Source organism: Myxine glutinosa, chromosome 3 (assembly GCF_964187855.1).
Source record: "Myxine glutinosa chromosome 3, kmMyxGlut1.1, whole genome shotgun sequence".
In the NCBI taxonomy this organism is placed as follows: domain Eukaryota; kingdom Metazoa; phylum Chordata; class Myxini; order Myxiniformes; family Myxinidae; genus Myxine; species Myxine glutinosa.
In genome coordinates this window covers 191,152,360-191,169,416 of record NC_136263.1, presented here as the reverse complement: position 1 = coordinate 191,169,416, position 17,057 = coordinate 191,152,360, and the positions used below count along the sequence as shown (strand labels likewise).

Genomic DNA, 17,057 nt, shown 5'->3' with positions numbered 1-17,057 from the left:
GGAACAGGAACAAGGTAGGAACTATGTAAGCATGTTTTAATCATTCAGGTATTCACCTTTGTGTTCCTGTCATTTTGGACTATAACTTGTGCCTAATTCAATTCACATGTTTAATGCTAATGCGATAAGGATGTGATGCACCCTTCTTTAATTTAATTATCAGTGGATGGAAAATTTCCATGTTTTATGTGGACAATCTATAAAAATAAAAGGCAGTGTGTGTGTGTGTGTGTGTGTGTGTATGTGTGTGTCTCCTCCATCTATCTATAATTCCAGCAATCTCTGTGTGTGTGTGTGTGTGTGTCTGTGTGTGTGTTTGTTTGTCTGTGACCGCTGTTTCTCGACAACCACGGGTCCGATATACTTGCAACTTGCCAGGTATATTGCTGGGGACCCGAGGATGTGCCTTTTCAAGGTTTCATATTAATCGGACAAGTAGTTAGCGAGCTATGTCCAAAAAACGATTCAACCAATCAGAGAGCAGCGAGCTATCACGTGTGCCGAACGTGGCGAACAGACTCTGCCTCGGACGGCACATTTGAGAGCGTATTCATTTATTTCACGTTGGCAAACTATGTTGGCGTTAAACTATGTTTTAAAACTAAATAAAACTAATTTGCGATTCATCGTAACTGCGATTTGCGACCTTCCGGACAGTGAAGACTTCACTTCCGGCAGCCAATCACAGAACGCGTTGTTGCGAGCCGAGCCGAGCGCGTGCGCCATTACGGTTCGTAATTCGATTTCTTCCGGAGAAAATAATAATCTCTCGATTTCTTATGCGCATTATTTCTCCCAGAGCGAAGGGCGGAAGCGAAGAGCGTTGTTTTTTTTGTTTACGGGCGTACGGGCGTACGGGCGGGGTAGAGCGTACGGGTAGCGTTTTTTTTTTTTTTTGGCAAGGAACGGGCACCCACGTACGGGCATGCCCTAGTAACTCCAAAGCCATGAAACCTAGCGGCCCCAAACGTTGCATGCATAATTCTTGAACTCCAAGAGAGTGCATGAATGAAAACTGGGGGTTTCAGTGTGTTAAAAAAACTCTTTTTGAAGATGATTAACGGGGTGCTCAACAACCCAAAAAATAATCCTTACCAAAATGGTGGTCCACCATTTTGGTCAGCCTTCTGTGACATAACTAGGTTCTCAAACCACCATTTTGTTTAGGCCTATTGAAACGTGTCCTGGCTTGGAAACACTATCTACTCCCAGGTCTTCAAACTAAACGAGAAACTTTTTATTCAAACTCGGAAAACATTAGATTACAAAGAAACTCTGCTCCTGATAGTTCTTTTTCTTCAAATTCGGAAAAGCATTACGAAGAAACTCAGCTATAGATTACTAAAGGCTCCTCCGTTCACCGCTGTGATGTCTGAGCACATGGCGTATATACAGGGCGAGTCATAGATCCCAGGAGTAATAACATATGACAGTAACTAGCAACGGTACCTGCCCTATGGGCGGGGCTTTAATTGGGAGGCCCAAATGAAAAGGCTAAATATCAGAAATTGAAGGCTTTTTTCCTTTAAACGATTTATATAAACATCCGTTAAATCTCGATCGGTGCGGCCATTTGTGCGGCACCCGGGAAAATAACGTCATGCAGGAGCAAGTATCAGCAGGATGTGGCAGTGTGCGAGTCCACGTTTCTGATCCTCCTCCCGGCCGAAGTAGCCCACCACTTCTCCAAGCATTCTGCTCTTCAGATCCGCCATGAGAGATTTAAGCTTGATACTGAAGACTCGTGCAGTTAGTACTCCCGATGTTGTATATACTCCCGTGTCCTCTAACAACTCGTGTCCTTATAAAAGGTCTTTGTCCGAGGTCACCAAGTTCGATCGGTGCAGCTGTGCAGCGATCGGTGCAGCTGTGCAGCGATCGGTGCAGCCGTGCAGCAATCGGTGCAGCCGTTTGTGCGGCACCCGGGGAAACAACATCGTCACAATGAGAATATCATCACAATGAACGTTATGCGAATGCGAATGTTAGCAACGGTACCCGCCCTACGGGCGGGGCTTCAATCGGGAAGCCCAAATAAAAAGGTAAAATATCAGAAATTGAAGGCTTTTTTTATTTTAAATGATTCATATAAACAACCGTTAAATCATATCACACGCAAATCATCAAAATATAAACAGTATCTTACTATAATTCACCAAATGTCCCACATTGATCGATACACTATGATCGTGATGATCGTGATCATGAATCGTGATCGATAAATCGTGTTCACAATCGCTATGTCGTATGTACTCCCGACACGTGTTTCCTTCAGTTGAAATGGGTTAGAATTCTCCCAAGCAGCGATTCAACCCGTGTACTGATCGTGGCAGGTGCAGCTGTGCAGCGATCGGTGCAGCCGTTTGTGCGCGCACCCAGGAAAACAACATCGTCACAATGAGAACAATGAACATCATGCGAACGCGAATGTTATGCGGGAGTCCAAACCTGAGAATACTGGAGACCAAAGCTGAAATTGGGAAAACTAAATAGCCTATTTTACTCCTGGAGATCCCAGGATTATCCACCCAAAATATCTTTGCGATCGGTTCAGCAGTTTTTACGGTACCTTCGAACAGACAGACAGACAGACAGACAGACGGACGGATATTTGGTGAATTATAGTAAGATAACAGTAATACACTAGAATGGCACTCAGTCGAGAGCATACCTCCACCTGGTTGGCCATAATGGTGAAGAATCACTTTAAAAATTCTACTATCTGGATCTGGATCTTCACCAAAATAGAATCGATTCTTCCTTGTCACACACCAAACCGGTCCACCAAGTTTCGTCCAAATCCGTCCACAACATTTTGAGATATCCTGCTATGTATCGTTTTTGGCCCGATCTCCCAATGGTGAAGAATCACTTTAAAATTTCTAGTAGCCGGATCCGAATCCGGATCTTCACCAAAATCTAATCATTTCGTCTTTGTCACATCCTGCCAAATCTCTGCCAACTTTTGTCCAAATCCGTCCACAACCTTTTGAGATATTTTGTTCACAAACGGACAAACAGACAGACAGGAGTGAAAACATAACCTCCATCCACTTTTGGTGGCGGAGGTAATAATAACAGGAGTAATAATAACATATTAAAGCAATACAACAATTACAATACTGTAGTCCTACCTTCTTAGACATCGAATGCATTCGTTTGACGTCCGCCATTGTCACGGCACAATTACATAATTTTTCTCCACGTACCATGTGAAAACCGATTCAAAATATGGTGAACGGTGCCAAATGCTTCCCGATTGCATTGTTTCAGTTCATGCCATGCGATGGTCTGCCTTCTGGCTCACCTGGGTAGATGGTATGAACAAATATTGTATAAATAAGCAGCTCAAACTGTGTCCTGGGACTTATGAGTCACCCTGCAGAGCCTCACGGCACTGAAAATGCCATAAAACTTAAAAAGAAGACGAAGAAGATCTCTCCTCCATATTCAGAAAAGTGAAGGGTAAGATCTTGAGAGACCTCGCCCCATGGTGTTCACACACGTCCAATCTATCTATAATTCCAGTAATCTCTGTCTGTCTGTCTGTACGTTTGTCTGTGACCGCTGTTTCTCGACAACCACGGGTCCGATATACTTTTAACTTGCCAGGTATATTGCTGGGGACCCGAGGATGTGCCTTTTCAAGGTTTCATATTAATCGGACAATTACTTACCGAGCTATGTCCAAAAAACGATTCAACCAATCAGAGAGCAGCGAACGATCGCGTGTGCCGAACGTGGCGGGCACACTCTGCCTCGGATGGCACATTTGAGAGCGTATTCATTTATTTCACGTTTGCAAACTATGTTGGCGTTAAACTATGTTTTACAACTAATAAAAACGAATTTGCGATTCATTCGCTTTCCTGCGCGTTTGTGCACGCGATGGCGATTTCTTTACCAAACTCCGGAAGCCGTTCGCTTTGGACCAAACCATTGCATGTAAATAGAGGGGGGGGATTGTCACCACTCGCAAGCCGTTCGCTTTGGACCAAACCATTTCATGTAAATAGAGGGGGGGGATATAATTTTAGATATAGATATAGTACGGGCATGCCCTAGTTAAGAACAATGTGCAAAAGGAATAAGAATAACACTTTAAATTCAAAATCTCACGACATGCCGTCATCTCGAGATACTTCAGTAAAACTATTGGTCAAGTAAACTCTATGAGACGCGGCGTCAGACGTTTGTTCTCGTCCCATTTACCTCGGTCCCGGGGTGAGCGAACACTCACATCAGGCTCCTGCCACGAAAGAAAACACAGGGTCATTCGTAATGAAAAAATAATACACAACAGGAACTCCTCGGATAAATACCTTCATAATGAAACGGGTATTATGGTACCTGGTAGAGTAGTTTGGTGTAGCTAAAGTTGTAACACATCAAAACCAAGGAATAAATATAGTGGGGCGGCTGAACCCAAATATTCAAAAGAATTGTGCATTTTGTGAAACAAGCACCAAATTTGGCACAAATGTACATTAATATGTTGCGAACATTTTCAGATATTGGGCCACTTGAAATTCCGTAATTTTTTTTTTCAAATTTTTTCAAATTTCGTAATTTCAAATTTTTCGGGTGACACCGTCACAATTTCGGTCTTCGAGGCCGGCCGATAGGCAAAATGTGACCGGAAAGGACGAGGTTCTCCTGACCACGTGGCCCTCGATCTGGGAAGCGAGAGGCGTTCCATTAGTGGACGCGCCCCTCACGCCCGACTTTTGGGCGGCCCCGGCAGGCCGTTTGTTTTGACGTTCCGTGACAGGCCCCGCACCCCCACCTCCGGACCGACCGGAAGCTTGTGCTGAGTACATCATACCTGAACAACTCAGTGAGGCAGAACACAGCAGTGCACACCAGGGTGACCCCTTCAGTGCATAAACCAATTAACCTGTCCACTGCAGGGCATATAGAAATGAAGTTATTTTCTGCATATAATAATAATATAAGTTCAGTTCTATATAACAATTTCTGTTATCACCACTACCACTACAACTACCACTACTACAAGCTTTGTCTGGAATTTTGTGGACTAACAGACAAACAGACATACAGACAAGCTGGGATAAAAACATTACCTCCTTCCACCATTGAGTGTAGAGGTAAACATCATGGAAATTATATCATGCCCTAGATTTAATTCATGCTTACCCGTGTATTTGCTTCACTGGTTCACAAGGTCTTTTGCATACATGTAATTCAGACTCTCGTCTTCATTGCTGACCACACAATGTTCGCAACATATTAATGTACATTTGTGCCAAATTTGGTGCTTGTATCACAAAATGCACAATTCTTTTGAATATTTGGGCTAAGCCGCCCCACTATATCGGCCGGCCTCGAAGACCGAAATTGTGACGGTGTCACCCGAAAAATTTGAAATTACGAAATTTGAAAAAATTTGAAAAAAAAAATTACGGAATTTCAAGTGGCCCAATATCTGAAAATGTTCGCAACATATTAATGTACATTTGTGCCAAATTTGGTGCTTGTATCACAAAATGCACAACAGGTTTGCTATGCTGCTACACTAATAAGCAGTGTACGGTATAAACATAAATATGACAGAACTGAAACATATTATGGAGTGGACAAAAGTCAAAAGAGTAATGAAAGGCAAATCCAACGGAAGTAAATCTCAGTTCCTTTAACAGAGCTCGAAACAAGTGTGTGTCTACCCTTAGGAGAGCCAGGAAACAATATCTCTCTTCTATCAAGATTGAACTCTCTTATCTGTCTCCCTCTTCCAAATCCTGGTGGCGTTTTGGCAAATCTGTTTCTGGTGTTTGTTTCCCCCTCCATCCCCTCCCTTACCTCAAACGCCTACACAGCTGACTCCACATGTGAAAAAGCTGAATGCCTCAACTCTGTGTTTGCCTCAATATATTGTGTCCCAAACCCATCTCTGTCTGTTCCCACCTTTCCCAGTAAAACTCAACTGCTCCTGGACTCTGTGTCATTCTCTTCTGACAAGGTGGAGAAGTTTTTGTCAAACCTCGACTCTGATTCTGCAACTGGACCAGACGACATCAGCCCACGTGTCCTAAAATCTTGCTCTGCCAGACGACATCAGCCCACGTGTCCTAAAATCCTGCTCTGCCGCTCTTTCACATCCTCACTCCGTTCTCTTCAACCTCTCTTTGCTCAAGGTCATCTGCCATGAGCTGGGAAATTAGCCAACATTACCGCTTTACACAAAAAATGTGCAAAAACAGATCCTTGCAACAACAGACCAATCAGCCTGCTCCCAATTTTCAGCAAAGTCAAGGAATCAATCATCGTTTCGGATATCAAATCCTTCCTCTTTTCCAATGGCTTGATCTCTGGTCATCAATTTGCATTCAGACAAGGTCATTCTACTCGGGTCATGCTCCTTCTGTCTCAACAATGGATGGAGGTCCTCAACACCAAACAGGTGAGCAGAGCTGTCTCCCTTGACATATAAAGTGCCTTCAATATGGTCTGGCACCCCGCCCTGCTCACCAAACTCTCCTCTTATGGTATCCATGGAAACTTCCACGCTTGGCTTACAGACTTCCTCACTGGTCGCAGTCAACGTGTGGCCCTGAATGGAATTCTCTCATCTCCCCTTCCTGTTCAGGCTGGAGTTCCCCAAGGTAGTGTTCTGGGCCCTGTGCTTTTTCTGGTCTTCATCAATGATCTCTTCAACTCCCTAGAAAATACTCCCTATCTCTTTGCTGATGACTCCACTCTCTGCCGCTCCATATCTCAACCCTCAGATCGGCAGTCTGCAGCCTCCCCACTCTCTACAGACCTGGATAAAATCACAGACTGGTCAAACAAGTGGAACATGTCTTTCAATCCTGACAAATCTCACACTCTCACTTTGTCTCTCCGAAAAGACCGACTGGAAAAACCTCCCATCTACTTTCTGAACAATCCTCTCCAGGAAGTTCTGTCACTCAAGCTTTTGGTCTCACTATCTGCCATGACCTTTCCTGGGAAAACCACATTTACAAGCTGGCCTCCAAAGCCAGTCGCCAACTGGGCATCCTCCGTCGTGCGAAGTCCTTCATTGGCACACTTGAGCTCCTCAACACATACAAGGCTTTCATCCACAGCTCAATGGAATACTGCTCCCCTCTGCGCTGGTGCTCCTGCCTCACACCTGGCTGGCTTTGCAACCAGGGCTTTCCATTACTCTGTTGAAACCAAAGCTTTCAGAATCAGTGTAATCTCCCGCGATGAAGCTGCCTCCGAGGACCTTTCTCTCACTCACCGCAGGCAGGTTGGTGGTCTTTCTGTCTTGCACCGACTCCTCTGCGGCCTAGCTCCCCTTTCCTGTCTGTGCTCTGTCCCCCAAATATTCCTGCAGGTCGCACAAGATCTGCCAGCAACCCTCTTCTGGTGAAACTCCCAACATCAAGACTCTCTGCTCACCTTCACTCTTTCCTGCCTCTTTTTTTCCACCTCTGGAACAAACTCCCACACTCTCTTCAATCCCTCTCCTCCCTCCAGGTCTTTACAACAGCTGTTCACCACCATCTCATATCTTTACCCATCCAAAACCTTGATCATTTCTTCCCCCGTTAAGTCACCCCAAATCCACTTTTCTGAAATACTGACTTATTTCTTGGAAGTCCTGGTAGGGTCCATGTGTTTTATACCTCTCTCATCTCTCATCCCCCCCTCTTCCCTTGCCTCCTCCCTCCCACAGATCTCCTGATGTCCCTGTTGTACTCATGTGCTTCCCGATCTCTCCCCATCTTGTCTCCCGCTCCCTTTATTATATGTTATATGTGTCCGTTTATGTTTTTTGTGATTAACGCTAGCTCTTACACGAGCCTCGATCTTGTAAAGAAAAATAAAAATAAAAACAAAATGCAAAACATATATGAAAGGGAGTATGAAACAATATGAAATGAAAGTATGAAACAAGAAAACATTGCGGCACGTACAGTATGAAAGAACAAGTGTTACGGATTCGTCACTTCCGTCGTTGTGGTTTTCATCCACTGTAAGCATTTTTGGTTCCATGTACTATTATTGTTGTTGTTTAAGTGAAATGGAGATAACTGTTTTCAAAAGGTAAAAAAATTAGTGTTTTAAAAGAAACCGGAAACCGGATCGGTAGAAAACCGGAAGAAGAAGAGGAGGAAGAAAAAGCGGAGCAAGAGAGGTCGGGAAAAGAAAGCCGAGCTGCTTTGAGGTCGAGGAGACGCCGGTGAAAGGGAGTCACGAGCGAACTTTGCGTTTCCTGGGAAACGGATTCCTGTGACAGAGTGGTTATCGCTGTGACAGATAAACCTGTGTGTCGGGTTTTGCGCTTGATTCCGAAGAGAATCGTTGGAGTGCAGGTACGCCTCCAGTACGGGCCCGTCGGCCATTTTGCCTCGCTCCCACCTTTTCGCATCGCTTCAGTCTTTTCACCGCGCTCCAGCCATTTCACCGCACCCAGTCGTTAACCTGGTTTGCGTGTGTAACGTGGATTTCGAGTGGGAATTTGCGGTTCGCCGATTTGGGAGCCGTTGAACGTTCATACCCGAAGGTGTGATTTCCCAGTCGCCTTTTGAGGGCACCTTTGCGCATCTTTGGCAGCGTGACTGTCAGCCGAACTGGATTCTGGTCTCGATATGACATCGTTCTTACGATCACGGGAGCGTGGATCGACTTTGGCTTGATGCCGGGACAGAGACTTTGGGAATGTTCTTTTCACTCACTTGGAGCACAGTGAGTTATATTGTAAGAAACTGATGGTCCCATCATAGGAATGATATAATATTTGTTGTACAATTGATTCCTATTGTTCTTGTGCTGTTATTCTTGTGTGACCTTAATACAATACTTGTTTTTTGGTAACAATTGGAGTGGTTTCACCATTGGTCATTGACACCCAGAATAACACATCTTTCTGCCGTGACTCCTTTCGGGGCTCGGAGGTACACCGTGACCGGGGTTTGTGGAGGAGCACGTAACACAAGGATGACCGCAATGTGGTCACAAACTGCGACAAAATCCGGCACTTTAATGGGCCGATTGGGAAACGCTCATTTAAAGCACTCTTTAAAAATGAACAGCGCGATTGGGAAACGCGCATTTAAAGCACTCCGTAAAAATGAACAGTGCGATTGGGAACCACACATTTAATGCGCTATTAAAAAATTAACGTGACACCTCTCTGGAAAACCACAGGTGGGACGGACAGATGGACGGACATAGACAAAGAGGCCGAGAGCAACCATATAGTACCCTCTGGCAAAACCGGTAGGGGACTAGTAAGCGTATTATTATATCGGATGATGTCCACCAGAAGGCTTCCTTAATAAACCTTCAGCCAAAACTGTTATGCTGAACTCAACCGTCACTATTATAGTACTACAGTGCATCATAACTGAGTTACATTATCCATGGAAACTGCTAGAGTGGTAACTGAACTTTTGATTTGCTGTTTTCAGAGCTTTGTGAACTTTATTTGTTGGCTTCCTCAACGTATGAACAAAATCAAATTTTTGCTTTATTCTGGGCCAAATTGTTGCTTCATTGTAAAATCGATATTTACAACAAGCTGCATCATTGTATCCCATTTCATTACTTTTAGGTCATTTCATCTCGATTGTCAAAGAGATAAACTTATAAAATGGGTCGTGATGTCCTGATGTCTGTCCGTCCTTCCGTCTGTCCGTTAAATTTTTTGCTATTTTTGCTACTCCTCCCTTATCACCCAGATGATTGCTCTGAAACTTGACACGTGAATACAACACAGTATCCCACACATTCGCTGGGGGTTCGATTTCGGATCATGGGGGCTCCCAGCGGGGGTTAACCCACAAATTTCGGATCCCTACTCCTCCCTTATTTACCAACCGATTTCTCTGCAACCCGATACAGCTCTGTCGTTCGATGGTCCGCAAGATTGCACAGTCTTAGATTCATCGACTTCATATCAGGGACCTCCCGGGGAATCTGGGGGGCTCCCAAGGGGGTCCTCCAAAATGAGCAGAGGTCTGAACTACAACCTCAAGAGATGACCATCAGCCCACTCGGGGCTATTTTATTTGATTATGGATTCAATTTGGTATGGTAATTTATGGACACCCGGTATGTTATAACAGATTGAAGACTCCATACCTATAAAAGTCTTCCTTGCAGTAGATTCTCCCATCATGGTTGAAGCATCTGCTGGTGATCAGTGACATACATTCTGAGCAATGGAGGCAACCGGTGTGCCAATGACGTTGAGCAACACTCAGGAAGATGCGTTCCTCGATGCTTTTTCCACATCCGGCACATGCTGGCTGTTCTAAGGAACACCACAAGTAGAGTGACGACTCTTAACAGAAAAAGGTTGTTTTTTGTTAAACACAAAATGCATTGCGTTTGACTCATCACATATGACATCCTGGCCAGAATGCTTAAATTTTCAAATTCAGTTGCTGTTATTTTAACCACAGTAAAATAATTGCTCATAACAATTGATATAAACAAAACGAGCAAGTACAGATATACGATGGAAGAACAGTATGGTATGAGCAAATGGATTCCTGAACTGCTATTGTGAAAGGTAGAGCTAAATTGTAACACATCAAAACCAAGGAATAAAATAAGCAGTGTATAAACATAAATATGACAGAGGAGAAACATAATGTTATGTCTGTAGGGTAAAGCAATATCTAGAGTCAGGTAGATCTGAATAGGTAACATGCTTCGTCTGTCGCGATAGGGAATCTACCTGTAATAAGTTCTGTGTTTTAGTCTGGGTTGTCGGGTTAAGATGTCTGCTTGTGAACATACCAGGATGTTCGGGTGTTTGATAGTATAGGGATTAAGATAAACCCCTGTGTGTCACACCTGGTAATCAAACCTTTGTCCCTTATGGCAATGCATACCCATATAAACACTTAGACAGGCCCTGTAGTGCACACATTAATTAAATTCCCTTCCCTGACAAGGACTTTGGAAGGAAACGGACAGGAAACCAGGCCAGGTCACCACCGATGATGGCTACCGCCGGTCGCATCTCGAACTTGCCTAGCAACATCGCGTGACCACGCCACAGGGGCCTGTGATTGGAGGGAAGGCGCTAGGAGGTTCGGTGGAAGGCGCTGATTGGGTGGCGCGCCAAGGCTGACGTCGTAACGGAGGTTATATAGGGGCGCGCCGAACAACATTCTCCTTCTTGCACATCGAGTTCTCTCTTGCGCAGCACGTCCCTCTCGCCCTCTTGCACGTCCAGCTCGAACCCTTGTGCTTTCTGGCTGTCTCGGTGTGTTTGAAGCTCTTGCGGTCCTTCTTGGTATTGAGAGGTCCTGGTGGTCGTTGGTGCACCATCTGCGTGGTGCTTGGAGTGGTGCTTTTGGTGCTTTGGGGCCTCATGTGCGATCGGTGCTTCTGGAGCTTGGAGTGGTGCACGGACCTCGTGGGCGGTCGACTAGGAGCCTGGAGTGGGCGTTGGCTCGGGCCTTCACGGTGCTGTGGTGTTGGAGCGAGGGACCTGGTGGTGTGCAGCGGAGCTTGGGAACGCCAGACCACAGACAGATAAGGACGCACCACAGAACATTACACGACGAGACATTTCCTTTCGTAATCCATTCCTGTGTGGCGCATTTGAAGTGCGGTGTGTGGGATCCCAAATTAGGACTTTTATTTGATTACCGTCGCGTTTCATTGTTATCGGGTGCCGGGAATAAAATCTTTATTTTTGTACATTCTAATTCGGTGTCGAGTACATTAATTTCCCTGCAGCTGCCGTCGGTTCGCCTTCCACAGGTACGCGCTTTTACCGCAGCTTTCCACTTTCCTTCTTCCTCCTGCGTTTTATAGCCGAATCCGTGTTTGGTCGTCGCCTCAAGTAAATCCGTTCTGGTCTATCCGCGAGCCCTGGTATTAACCGAAGGGTCCGCGTGACAATAATATGGAGTGGACAAAATTCAAAACAATTTAACAATGCAGCAGATAAGGTATGAAACAACAAGAATGACCGCACTGTGGTCACAACTTGCGACAAAATCCGGTAACGGGCCAAGTGGGAAACGTGCATTTAAGGCACTCTTAAACCGATTTCTTTGTGGACGTTTGATTTAGGGGCCCGTCCCAACATTTTTTGTATTAGAGGTTTCCTCCTATCTTTCACCGTTCAGGAGATTAGCGCGTGTAGACAAACAAAGAAACAAACAAAAACTTTATTTTATGTATAAAGATAAAGAAGATATATACACACACACATATATATATATATATATATATATATATATATATATATATATATATATATATATATATATATATATATATATATATATATATACAGACTTGGCATTTAATATGGAATTTTTTTTTTTTCTTGACTTGGGTTTACTTTCTGAACTCAGTATATCAATCTGGTGAGTTTATTTTACCCTTCGGTGACGTCTTTGTTGAAAGAACCATGTCACTGATTGTCTTTCGCAGCAAGAAGTCAATAACAGGATTATATCACAGGTGGCGTGACAAAATGTAAGGACAGGTACATTTGACGATTGGCTTCACAATCGGGTATATAAGGGTTGTTGCGTTCTGTATTAGTGGAAAACAACTGCTGCACGTCGACAAAAGTTATTGCGGCTTCCTCTGGAGATGGTCCGTCAACTTGACAATGCTGTTTGTCATGGAGTGGTGGCTTTACGAAATTCTGGCATGAAACAGCGTGCTATTGCTCGGCAGTATGGCGTCACTCAAGGTCAGGTGTCAAAGATCCTGAAACGAAATGCTCAGAGGGGTGTCCCTACTCCAATACCGAGGCCAGGACGTCCACGCAGAACCACAAGGAGAGATGATCGCCAGCTGCACCGGTTAGTCTGCAATGGCCGTACCAAGTCAGCTAATCAGCTTAGGGCTGAGTGGCAACGACTGACAAATGTGCCTGTATCCAGAAGGCTAGTCAACCAATGACTGGTTCAAGCAGGCTATCGTGCCAGGCGTCCCCTGAGAAAGCCATGCCTGACCAGACAACACCGCCAGCGCCGATTGCAGTGGGCCAGAGAGCACCGTCAATGGCAGCCAGGACACTGGAATCACGTGACCTTCAGTGACGAGTCTAGATTTCTGGTCTATCGTCAAGATGGCCGCGTCCGAGTGCACAGACAAGTGCATGAAGCCCACAACGAATATTGTATAGTGCCAAGAGTCCAAGCTGGAGGTGGTGGGGTGACCGTTTGGGCTGCTTTTCATGCAGGGGGCAAAACTGACCTGGTTGTTCTGAATGGAAACCTGAACCAGTTCAAGTACAGGGTCATTCTGGAAGAAACATTGCTTCCATTTGCTCATGCAGCCTTTCGAGGAAACTTTGTCTTCCAAGATGACAATGCACGGCCTCATCGTGCTCGCATGATCCAACACTTTCTTGCTGACCGTGGTGTAGAGCATATGGAGTGGCCTGCCATGTCCCCGGATATGAATCCGATAGAGAACTTGTGGGCAGAATTAATGCGTCAAATCAACAACTTGGACCAGCAGCCTCCCTCTGTGCGTGAATTGCAGCAGACTATTGTCACTGCATGGCAAGCGATTCCTGTCCAAACCTTGGCAAATCTCGTGAACAGCATGCCTCGACGTGTACGTGCTCTCCTGAATGCTCGTGGGGGTTACACGAAGTACTGAACTGTAATTTTACTGTCCGTAATACCAGTCATAATTTAGCTGTTGTTTTTGTTGAATTTTTTTTTGGCTAATGTGCAAAATAAAGAGATACTTCTGGAAAACGTACAGAAGTTTAACACAGTACTGTCCGTGAATTGAGTTCGATATCAGTTTACATCACTTTCAAGGATCAATTTATTTGCTTCGAAATATCAAATGTGGTTTTTGTTTCTTTTAAAGGTCACATTAACAAAATCTAGAATAATTTCAACATAATTCCAATGAACTTTTGGTTCTAAGTCATCTTGAAAAGTAAGTTCACCCCCACAAAAAAAATATTCCATATTAAATGCCAAGTCTGTCTATATATATATATATATATACATATATATATATATATATATATGTATATATATATATATGTATATAATACATATATACATTCGAAGAAATTTCCTATTGGCTAAATATCACATCAATTCACCCCAGACTGGGTCGGCGTCAGTACTGCAAATGAAGAGGCCTGATGGTAGTTGGAGATCTCGTTGATGTTTAAAAGTTGATCATAAAGCTGTCGGTGCCACTTTAAAATGAAAGTAAATCTCAGCGCAGCTATGAAATGTCATCCTGGTGTTTCGCATGCAGGGTGAGGCATCAATGCATTTGCCGTCCCTCGGATGGATGTTAAAATCTGCCAGTGTTAGTTGGTGGATGTTGAAAGTCCCACATTGTCTTTTATTAAGAATAGCTGAGTTATCGCCGGTAATAAAAACAAATTCCAAAATCCTGCTCTAACCTACATCAAGGGCACAGCCACAATACCAATCAATGATGCAAACGAGCGACAAAAAGTACATTGAAATATTCATTCCTCCAAAATTTCTTACAAAATTAGTACATGGCAATATTTTCACAAGACACAAACTACAACAGCAAAAAATGGAATGGTCTCGATGGACTAAAATCTTTAAACTTACAGTTGTTTGCCTTTTTATGATTCTGTTGGTTTCATGTGTGGTTCTTGGAGAGAAAATTGCATAGATATTAACAATTTTGAAAAAGAATGATAATCAGGTAAAGGTTTGATTTAAATGGATGAAAACTCTCACAGGAGAGAGAGAGAGAGAGAGAGAGAGAGAGAGAGAGAGAGAGAGAGAGAGAGAGAGCAAAAGAGAGCAAAAGAGAGCAAAAGAGAGCAAAAGAGAGCAAATGGTCATAAAGAGGGACTGAAGGTATAAAGTGTGAGTATTAAACAGGGTGAGGAAACCAATTAACCAAAAGATTAGAAAACAAGCAGAAACATACATGAAAAGGATACATGAGATGCACATATATATATATATATATATATATATATATATATATATATATATATATATATATATATATATATATATATATATATATATATATCTGTGGGAGAAGAGAGAAAATAAAATAAAGGGTTGTCTTACCGGTCAAGGCAATTCTCACGATGTCAGTCGCACCATAATCTCGACCTGCCATCGTCATCAGTCTTCAAGGCTTCTCCATCTCTGCTCAGAAGCCTCTGTTTGGCAGGTGAGTGCCCCCTCGCCTCCCCCCACTCCACTCGTGCTTTAGCAGAAGGAGGGTGGAGCAATGGGCCATGAAGAGCTATTTGAGGCTATTTGAGGCACTTATCCTTTTTCTCGCTGGACATCTCAAATGGAGTTGACTTGTGAAACGCAATTTCCGAATGAACATCCTTAATAACAATATATTAACTTCAATAAATGTTTGATAAAACGGATAAATCGACAAAGTATGTGTAGAGAACACAGTTTACGCACCGGCAATTCAACATTCGATTTCTCATTTTTATGCAAGGTTGAGGCTCATCTAAGAACGAGGGGATGACACTCGGTAGAGTGCATACCTCTATCAGGCTCCACAGTTTACGTTTTCTATCCCACTGTTAAGCCAGATCTGGATTCGGACCTGAACCAAAATCTAATTGGCTTGTTCTTGTTACCTAACCAACTCATCCACAAGTTTTATCAAAAGTCGTCCACAACTTTTTGAAACATCGTGTATATATATCGTTTTTGCCCCTATCACTCAATGATGAGGAGTTACTTGAATTTTTTTTTTAAATCCTTGTAGCCAGATTCGGATTCGAATTTTCACCCAAATTGAATGGATTCGGTCTTGTCACACACCCAACCTGTCCACCAAGTTTTGGCCAAATCCGTCCATAAATGTTTGACATACCGTGCTATATATCGTTTTTGCCCAATTTCTCAATGGTGAAGAATCACTCAAAAATTATTTGAGCCGGATCACCAAAATCCGTCCACAACTTTGAGATATCCTGTTCACAGCCAAAGAGACAGCCAAATGAAAAATTACGCATAGAGCGACACTTGGCAAAACAGAACAAAGTAGAACATAACTCGGTAGAGCGCATACCTCCGCCAGGCTGAATATTTTACATTATGTATCCGACTGATAGGCTGGATCTGGACCAAATCGAATGAGTTTGTTCTTGTCACATAACCAACTCAAATCCACCTAGTTTTTTCATGACTCGTCTACAACCTTTTGAGATATCATGATATATGTAGTTTTTGTCCCTATCTCTCAAATTTATAAATTAGGCCTATGTTGACCTTTTGACCTCAAAATTAATTGGTCGTTGAATTCAGTGAGCTAATATGCAAATCCTCTTCAAATTTCAAGTCAATCGGATGAATATTGATAATTTTAGAAATTTGACCTATGTTGACCTTTTGGCTGATGTTGACCTCAAAAATAATTGGTGGTTGAATTCAGCAAGCTGATATGAAAATCCTGTTCAAATCTGAAGCCAATCAAATGAAAATTGATGTTTTCAGAAATTTGAAAAGGTTGTTGACCTTTGGCCTATGTTGACCTTTTGGCCTATGTTGACCTTTTGGCCTATGTTGACCTCACAAATAGTTGGTGGTTGAATTCAGTTCACCGATATGCAAATTATATTGAAATTTCAAGTCAATCGGATGAAAATTTAGGATTTTAGAAATTTGGAAAAAGGGGTTGACCTTTGGCCTATGTTGACCTATTGACCTATGTTGACCTCACAAATAGTTGTTGGTTGAATTCGGTTCGCCGATATGCAAATTATATTGAAATTTCATGTCAATCAGATGAAAATTGAGGATTTTAGAAATTTGGAAAAAGTGGTTTACCTTTGGCCTATGTTGACCTTTTGACCTCAAAATCAATAGGCATCTTCCTTATGGCCAACTCCACCATTTGGTGAGGTTTCGTGATGATCGGTTTAAAATTATGACCTATAGGCGATTGACAAACAGACAGACAGACAGAATGAAAAATCGGTCAGAGACCGAGGACTTGCCGAAATGTACTTTTTATCGGCCATTTTGGATAATTAAAAGTAAATAATGACCTCTGCCAAAGTTCAAACGACGTGGGTGTAATCTCCACATGAAAGAATTCCACATAGCTATTTGGGC

At 43.3% G+C, this 17,057-nt stretch overlaps 1 protein-coding gene across 1 annotated transcript in view; it reads right to left on the bottom strand.

The window, feature by feature from the left end:
• The window catches only part of LOC137422938 (LIM/homeobox protein Lhx4-like), a 30,556-nt gene that overhangs the window by 12,569 nt on the left and 930 nt on the right, over positions 1–17,057 (bottom strand). The window contains exons 2-3 of the mRNA XM_068109614.2: positions 15,036–15,177; positions 10,096–10,267 (exon numbers count right to left, since the gene is read on the bottom strand). Of these exons, the coding sequence (XP_067965715.1) occupies positions 10,096–10,267; positions 15,036–15,093 (230 nt within the window). The 5' untranslated portion in view covers positions 15,094–15,177. The remainder of the gene's footprint in view (positions 1–10,095; positions 10,268–15,035; positions 15,178–17,057) is intronic.